We start from the raw sequence: 8,574 nt of genomic DNA, 5'->3' as shown, positions 1-8,574 counted from the left end.
CAAACCATGTCCAGCTATTGGAGTCCATGGTGAGATTACCTCATGAATCAGAGACACCAGGAACCAAGAGATGCCCCTTTCCAGTGTGTTATTCCAATAGATCCAACTGATCACAGTCACTTTACTCTTTCTTATTGAGTCCATTCTTCTAATGCAGAGGAGGACATGGCTGGCCAAATTTCAGAATACTGAACTACATACACGTTCTTGGCACAGAGGCAACACTGTGTAAGATGGCAGTTTTGTTTCAAATGACTTGTAATTTGGTTTTTCTACAACAGAAACTTTGCATGGCACGATTGACATTTTCTTTAACTCTGGACTGCGGATCGTAAGTTATTTGGCACCTCTAGGACTACCGGATGAGGTGGAGGTGCAGCTGTGGTTTGTAAAAACCTATCCATGCTCTTACTGTTCAAATGTACTCTAGCTTTGAAATTCAGTTGCTACAAAATCTAGATTTCCTGTCCTCTGTTCGCTGGTTTACAGCTCTCCTAGAACAAATTATTTTATTAACATATTTCATAATTTAATTTGTGTGTGTGTGTGTGTGTGTGTGTGTGTGTGTGTGTGTGTGTGTGTGTGTGTGTGTGTGTGTGTGTGTGTGTGTGTGTTTGTCTCCAGTCATGCCTACTACTAAAGTCCATTGATTTTCAGGGATTTTAATATTCATGCTTTTTGTCTCACTGAAACCTATAGTTAGTGCTTTCAATCATCTTCTTGACACTTTTAATAACGTACAATCCATTAATGGACACTTCTGAATATGGGCCTACTCTGTATCTCATATTTTTAACACACAATTATCTTGTCAAGTCTCTGCTACTGGCAGATTTGAGTTTCTGGTTGTTGCTGTTAGTCCTTTTCCAGTTGCTTTTCAAATGCTTACCTATACCCACAGGACAATCGACTGTGGCCTCATCTCCTTAGTTGAGTATGGACAAACAAACCCCTGTTTAAATCTGAAGTAAGCCCAGCTTCCAAACATGGCAGAACAATACTGCTGAGGAGTGAGGGCTGGAGTGTGTGAGTTGTAGTCTGTGAGTTGTAGTGTATGTGTTGTAGTGTATGAGTGTAAGAATGCAGAGTTGGAGTGGAACAAAAGCATGTATGACTATTGACCAAAGGGCCACACTACTATTGAAAGTTTTAGTTTGAGATTATTTTCAGGAACTGTCAAAGACTTGATGTTCTTTTATTCAAAACTAACCTCAGTGTGCCGCAGTGATAATGTATTCTCTAAAATTGAATATTTTCTGAATTTCTTCACAGCTATGATTATGAATTTTAAATGAGAATCTGATTACGGATTATGGAACTCAGATGTTTTTAATTAGTTTGAGCTGATTTGTTGCTTTTATTTTAATAAAATAATATCATATGTGTGACATATGATGCCCACTAGACTGGGTTTCAATTCAAACTTTTTGCAAAAAAAATGTGGCAAAAAAAAAAAAATTGTAGGCCAAGCAATGAAACTGATTCATACCACCAGATGTGCCAGGGACACAGAAAATATCACAACTTGGTCTGATCTGGTGAAAGGAAATCATGTGACTCAATACATCATGGTTTATTTGAAAACCGTTTTTCTATTGGCCTGTTTTGCATTTCAGCTTCAGCGATGAATGTCCTAACTATCTCACCTCATCCAAGCATCCAAAATGTTCTCTATGCTTATCTATGCTTCTCTATTGAGGGTTTTGCTTGATCACTCTCATAAATTGGTCTATGGGTTTTGATGTTATCCCTTCACGTGTCATAAAAGACATTAATGTAAATGCCATTTGTTACGACCCTTGTCTAGGCCCCGGGGCGCAACAGCAATAAGGAGAGAAAAACAGGACCAGTGGCGTGACTTGTGGGTATTTATTGAGAGGAGTAGCTTCAGGAGCCGACCAGGCCAAAACAATAACCAAAAAGGAGTCCAGAAGGAAAGAAAGAGTACCTTACCTACCTTTTAAAGAAACACAACCAAAATACATAAACCTACCCTGACTCCCTAAATCAACACAATATGTAACGTGAACAAAGAAAAGGCGTCGGGCTCCCTACTTCCTCGTATACCAGTATTCGCTATTTACACTATGTACAGAATTTACAATCAACATTTACAGATACAGATACACGCATAGAAGAACTCAAACGTAGACACACTATCACAATGTTATCAAAACGGGCGAAAACACATATGAACTACACAGCCAACTCTGACATGTCAAACACCGAACCAAACAGACAGACCAGCCACACCCTGTGTCAAACAGCGGAGGAAAAAAAAACCCTCCCCTTCCTGATCGGACGTGTCGGTCTTATAGGCGGTCCAGCGAAGCGCCGAAACGAGGCAGCCAATCCCATGACGTCGCGACACCGGGCCGTCGGCGCGGAGGCACGTCTGGACCATAGCCTAAAAGGAACAACACAAACACATACTGCACACAAAGGGGCCGTAACACCACCCCCCTTAAAGCGACAACCACGGTGTCGACACATATCACGAACGAGATAAACAATCAGCCACAACGTTTTCGGAGCCTTTCTTGTGGACGATATTTAAATTGAAACTTTGGCATAAGAGTGACCAACGCATGAGACGTTGGTTCTTGTTGGACATTCGGTGTAGAAACACTAGCGGGTTGTGGTCCGTATACACCGCAACCGGTATGGGGCTGGAGGTGACGTAAATTTCGAAATGTTGCAAAGCCAACAATAGCGCCAGAGCCTCCTTTTCTATTGTGCTATAATGTACCTGATGACGATTAAATTTAGCAGAAAAATAAGCCACCGGGTGATCCAGATGCGCATCATCCTCCTGCAACAACACAGCCCCGCAGCCCGAATCACTAGCGTCAACATCTAACTTGAAAGGTTTGTTGTACTGTGGGGCCATCAACACCGGAGAAGAACATAGTAATGCTTTTGCTGCATCAAAGGCCGCTTGGCAGTCCGAAGTCCAGACGAAAGGGACGTCTTTGCGTAGGAGAGTTGTCAGGGGTAAAACCACATTGGCGAAATTCCTACAGAAACTCCGGTAATATCCGGTCATTCCCAAAAAGCGCCGAAGCTCCCGCAAAGTGGTTGGCGTTGGGAAAGCCACGATGGCACGGACCTTTGAGTCCACGGGACGAACGCGTCCATTACCAACCTGTTTCCCAAGGTAGACCACAGTAGCTCGGCCAAATTCGCACTTATCGAGGTTAAGCGTCAAACGAGCCTGACGAAAACGTTCAAACACGTTCGCCAGGGTACTTAAATGCTCGGGCCAGGATGCTGAAGACACTACGACATCGTCCAAGTAGGCGTCACAGTCGTTCAGGTCATTCAAGACAATGCGCATCAGCCTTTGGAAGGTAGCGGGGGCATTCTTTAGCCCAAAGGGCATAACGGTATACTGCAGGAATGTGTCAGGCGTGGCAAACGCGGAGATTTCTGATGCGCGGTCTGTCAGAGGCACCTGCCAGTACCCTTTTAGTAGGTCTAGCTTTGTGACGAACTGAGCGTGTCCCACACGATCAACACAGTCATCAATTCTTGGTATCGGAAAAGAGTCTGCCTTGGTTAGAGCGTTGACTCTCCTAAAATCAGTACAAAACCGAAACGTGGCGTCTGGTTTTGGAACTAACAAACAAGGTGAACACCAAGGGCTAGAGCTTGGAACAGCCAGGACGTTTTCTAGAAGATAATCAGCTTCTGTTTTCATCAACGCTCGTTTTTCTGGATTGACTCGATAAGCAGCCGATCTGACTGGGGTATGATCTCCCACGTCAATGTCATGTTCTATGACGGTGGTTCGGGACAGAGCGTCGGAAAATATGTCTGCATACTCACGAACTAAATCTAACAATTCCTGTCGAGCTGTTTCATGCAAATGATCGAGTTTGGTCGGTAGCACCGCAAGAGCCTCGGAGTTCGGCAGCCGAGCTACGGGAGGACATAGGCTGCCAAAAGACAAACCATCGTTCTCAGGAACGTAAGCCGTAGAAGGAGCACTGACAGACGTCATCAACAGAGCGGGAACAGGGGTACTAACAGCCGGGGTATGTGAATCAGCCCTAGAGACATAACGTTTCAACATGTTGACGTGACACACTCGTGTCTTTTTCCTGCGATCAGGAGTTCGAATCACGTAATCGGTGTCACTCAATCGAGATAGGACCTCGTACGGCCCCACGAACTTTGCACACAGGGCAGAACCCGGCACTGGCAACAATACCAGAACCTTGTCACCCACATCGAGGGAACGCAGGACGGCCTTTTGGTCGTGTCTTGACTTCATGCGCGTCTGTGTGGCGCTCAGCGACTCCTGCGCCAAAGCACACACAGAATGTAGCCGCTCACGAAACGAACTAACGTAATCCAACACGTTCGTTGGGGGAGACGAAGGAGGCGTATCGGACAACATTTCTTCCTGCAATATCTTCAGGGGTCCTCGAAGTGCGTGCCCAAATATTAATTCAGCAGAACTAAACCCTAGGGACTCCTGTGGGGTCGTGCGCACAGCAAAAAGAAGGAAAGGGAGACCTTCATCCCAATCCTTATCATGTGATAAACAATAAATCCGAAGCATGGACTTCAATGTTTGGTGGAAACGTTCGATGGCTCCCTGTGACTCGGGATGATACGCACTTGATGTATTGTGTTGTATGTGTAATTGTTTCATTGCTCTACGAAAAACAGCCGACATAAAATTCGACCCTTGGTCTGACTGAACCACCTTCGGTAATCCGAAAGTGGTGAAAAACTTGATCAGAGCCCGAACTATAGCTGGGGTTTTAAGTGAACGGAGAGGGATGGCTTCGGGGTATCTGGTGGCCGTACACATAATCGTAAGTAGATATGTGTATCCTGTTTTGGTTTTTGGGAGAGGGCCAACACAATCGATTAACACCTTCTCGAATGGTTCACCATATGCCGGGATCGGTTTTAGCGGAGCTGAGGGAATTGTTTGATTTGGTTTACCTGCTAACTGACAAACATGGCACGACCGACAATATCGAGTGACATCCGACTTCATTAACGGCCAAAAAAAATACTGTAGTAACCGCTGGTATGTTTTGCGCACCCCTAGATGACCAGACATGACCTGGTCATGTGCTAGACTCAGGACGTGTTCCCGATATGGCTTAGGAACGACTACTTGAAAAACAGTACTCCAGTCACTCTCGGAATCCGACCTCTTTGGGGTCCATTTCCGCATGAGGACGCCATCGTCGTAAAAATACCCAACAGAACGTGAAGAGAGCTCTTCCGTGTTCACAACGTTTTTCGCGTACTGCGCTAATGAGCTGTCCTGTTTCTGTGCCAAGACCAGCTCTTCTCTGCTCAAGGTGGGAGACAGCGAAATGTCAACATCACACCCAGGTGCCGACGTAGGAACGGCGTCGGCGGTAGCGGGGTCCAGCCCCTCAGCTATGGGATGTTCCGAACATAAAAACGAATCTGACAGGTTCTCCACCTCTGCATACCTTCGGGCTTGGGCCCGAGTTAAAACACATGCCGGGAAGACCGTAGGGAACTCCTCCCCTAGTAAATCCGAGGGTTCGGGAGCCGAGACCACTTCAGGTAGACACGAACCCCTCGAAATGCCAACAAGGTCGTTCCCTAATATAAAAGATACATTGCTCACGGGTAAGTGGGGACAGATGGCTACCGTAACGGTGCCCGTGACAAGGGCTGAGCGCAGGTATATTTTATGCAGGGGAGCTCTTAAAATAGACAAATCAATGCCTTGCACCAATACTTCAGAGCCACAACTGGTGTCGGCAGAAAGCGGAACAACCGAGGCCAGCATAAACGACTGCGCTGCACCCGTGTCCCTCAGAATGCGTACAGGGCGGTGGCAGTGGTCTAATGGAGATAACGCCACCGACCCCTCTATGATATATGGCTCAAAGGAAGAGGCTTCTGTTCCCACCAACGGAACGTCAGGTGCAGGGGTGACAGCACGTACCAGTCCAACCGGTTTGATCTGCCCTTTTTTTTGTTTCTGGTTCTTTTGTTCAAGTCTAGGGCACTTAGCTATCACATGGCCGGCCTCATGGCAATAATAGCACTCACGGTTTTCACGCACGAGCGGTGGCCGGAGAGTTGCTGGTGGGTCGGGCAGCGGGAGTCTCCCCACGCGGAGTCCGCTTCTGTTCGCGCTGTGACGACGAAAACACAAGTTTGTGGGTGAGCACGAATTCATCTGCCAATACTGCCGCTTCCGTAAGGGACACAACCTTTTGTTCGTTCAAGTATACGACAAGCCTCTCAGGTGCACAGGTCTTAAACTCCTCCAACAATATTAACTCTTTAAATTGCTCCAAAGACGAAATCTTACAGGCAGCACACCATTTGTCGAGAAGAGCAGCTTTCTCCCTCGCAAACTCCACATACGTTTGCGTGGTGGCCTTAGAATGAGCGCGGAAACGTTGCCGATAGGCTTCAGGTACTAGCTCATATGCTCTCAAGACAGCTGCCTTCACAGCATCATAATCCACACTCTGCTCAAGAGTTAGGGCAGAACACACCTCCTGTGCTCTCCCTACTAACTTGCAGTGTAACAATAACGACCACACCTCTTTCGGCCACTGCAACGTCGTCGCTATTCTTTCGAACACAGGAAAATATGTGTCGACTTCGGTTTCCCGAAACAACGGAACCAAAGCAAGGTTCTTACTAATGTCAAATCTGGAGTGTGTGACACTGGTGGGTGACAGGTGGGGAACCAATAAAGATGACGTAGCCCGTAGCGGAGACGCCTGAACAGAGGACGAGGTGTGACGTGGTGTGGGAACAGGGGGAGTGGGTGGCTTCCCCCTTAATTCCAATTCCAGTTCTCGCACCCGAACGTCTCGTTGCATTTCGATTTCTAGCGCGCGAATACGCTGCCGTGACAGCTCCAGGTCCAGCTCTTTCAGTCGCAGCGTGATCATCGGGTCAGTCAGTGGCGGACTGGGACCGGTGGGTCCTATGCCCAGTAGGTCTTTTGACTCAGCATCAGCATTCGCGGCCGCCGTGTGCACTTCCTCGGGCTGAGGCGCGTCAACTACGGTCTCGTTATCTGCCGCTACGTGCATAGCCCTGGGCTGAGATGCAACGTACTCGGGGTCGTCATCCTCAGGAAGGATCTGCATCTGCACGAGTTCGGCGTACAGAGCAGCCTTTACCACTCTCTTGGCCGCACCGTGGGGCACCGAAACACTAAAGAAATCTGCGATTAACAATAAATCGTCCTTACGACACTTCTCAAACTGCTCCAAAGTAGGACACAACGTGAACCGCGTTAAGTCGAACCGCCCAGCCATCACAACGCCAACAGCACGACACACAACCACAACCACAACACCCCCCCCCCCACCAAAAAAAAAGGAGAGAACGGAGGACGAGCCCCCAATTCTGTTACGACCCTTGTCTAGGCCCCGGGGCACAACAGCAATAAGGAGAGAAAAACAGGACCAGTGGCGTGACTTGTGGGTATTTATTGAGAGGAGTAGCTTCAGGAGCCGACCAGGCCAAAACAATAACCAAAAAGGAGTCCAGAAGGAAAGAAAGAGTACCTTACCTACCTTTTAAAGAAACACAACCAAAATACATAAACCTACCCTGACTCCCTAAATCAACACAATATGTAACGTGAACAAAGAAAAGGCGTCGGGCTCCCTACTTCCTCGTATACCAGTATTCGCTATTTACACTATGTACAGAATTTACAATCAACATTTACAGATACAGATACACGCATAGAAGAACTCAAACGTAGACACACTATCACAATGTTATCAAAACGGGCGAAAACACATATGAACTACACAGCCAACTCTGACATGTCAAACACCGAACCAAACAGACAGACCAGCCACACCCTGTGTCAAACAGCGGAGGAAAAAAAAACCCTCCCCTTCCTGATCGGACGTGTCGGTCTTATAGGCGGTCCAGCGAAGCGCCGAAACGAGGCAGCCAATCCCATGACGTCGCGACACCGGGCCGTCGGCGCGGAGGCACGTCTGGACCATAGCCTAAAAGGAACAACACAAACACATACTGCACACAAAGGGGCCGTAACACCACCCCCCTTAAAGCGACAACCACGGTGTCGACACATATCACGAACGAGATAAACAATCAGCCACAACGTTTTCGGAGCCTTTCTTGTGGACGATATTTAAATTGAAACTTTGGCATAAGAGTGACCAACGCATGAGACGTTGGTTCTTGTTGGACATTCGGTGTAGAAACACTAGCGGGTTGTGGTCCGTATACACCGCAACCGGTATGGGGCTGGAGGTGACGTAAATTTCGAAATGTTGCAAAGCCAACAATAGCGCCAGAGCCTGTGGTCCGTATACACCGCAACCTAGACAAGGGTCGTAACACATTTAATATCACAGTATCTTTCCCACAGTAAATATTTTTAAATTGTTTTAGACATGTAGTAGTATAGCCTTTATTTTTCTTAGTAAAGTTTATTCCATTTTCCAAAGATGTTTTTAGAGGAAGCAGTTTTTTCCCAACTTTGCTCGTACTTGAGCAAACATGACATTTTTAAAACTCTCATGACATTTTAAAAACTCTATGTGCCTTGTTAAAATG

At 47.0% G+C, this 8,574-nt stretch overlaps 1 protein-coding gene across 1 annotated transcript; it reads right to left on the bottom strand.

The window, feature by feature from the left end:
- Positions 1–1,854: 1,854 nt before the first annotated feature.
- Positions 1,855–8,267, bottom strand: LOC143525877 (uncharacterized). The gene has a single exon (XM_077020321.1). The coding sequence runs from the start codon at positions 6,185–6,187 to the stop codon at positions 2,495–2,497; it is 3,693 nt and encodes a 1,230-aa protein (XP_076876436.1). The 5' UTR covers positions 6,188–8,267; the 3' UTR covers positions 1,855–2,494.
- Positions 8,268–8,574: the final 307 nt, after the last annotated feature.

The sequence above is a fragment of the Brachyhypopomus gauderio genome, chromosome 10 (assembly GCF_052324685.1).
Source record: "Brachyhypopomus gauderio isolate BG-103 chromosome 10, BGAUD_0.2, whole genome shotgun sequence".
NCBI lineage: Eukaryota > Metazoa > Chordata > Actinopteri > Gymnotiformes > Hypopomidae > Brachyhypopomus > Brachyhypopomus gauderio.
The sequence above is the reverse complement of the archived record's forward strand: the minus strand, read 5'-3'. Positions and strand labels throughout refer to the sequence as shown.

Coding starts and splice junctions, on each gene's coding strand:
- LOC143525877 (XM_077020321.1), bottom strand. CDS start 6,187: ATGAATTCGTGCTCACCCACAAACTTGTGTTTTCGTCGTCACAGCGCG.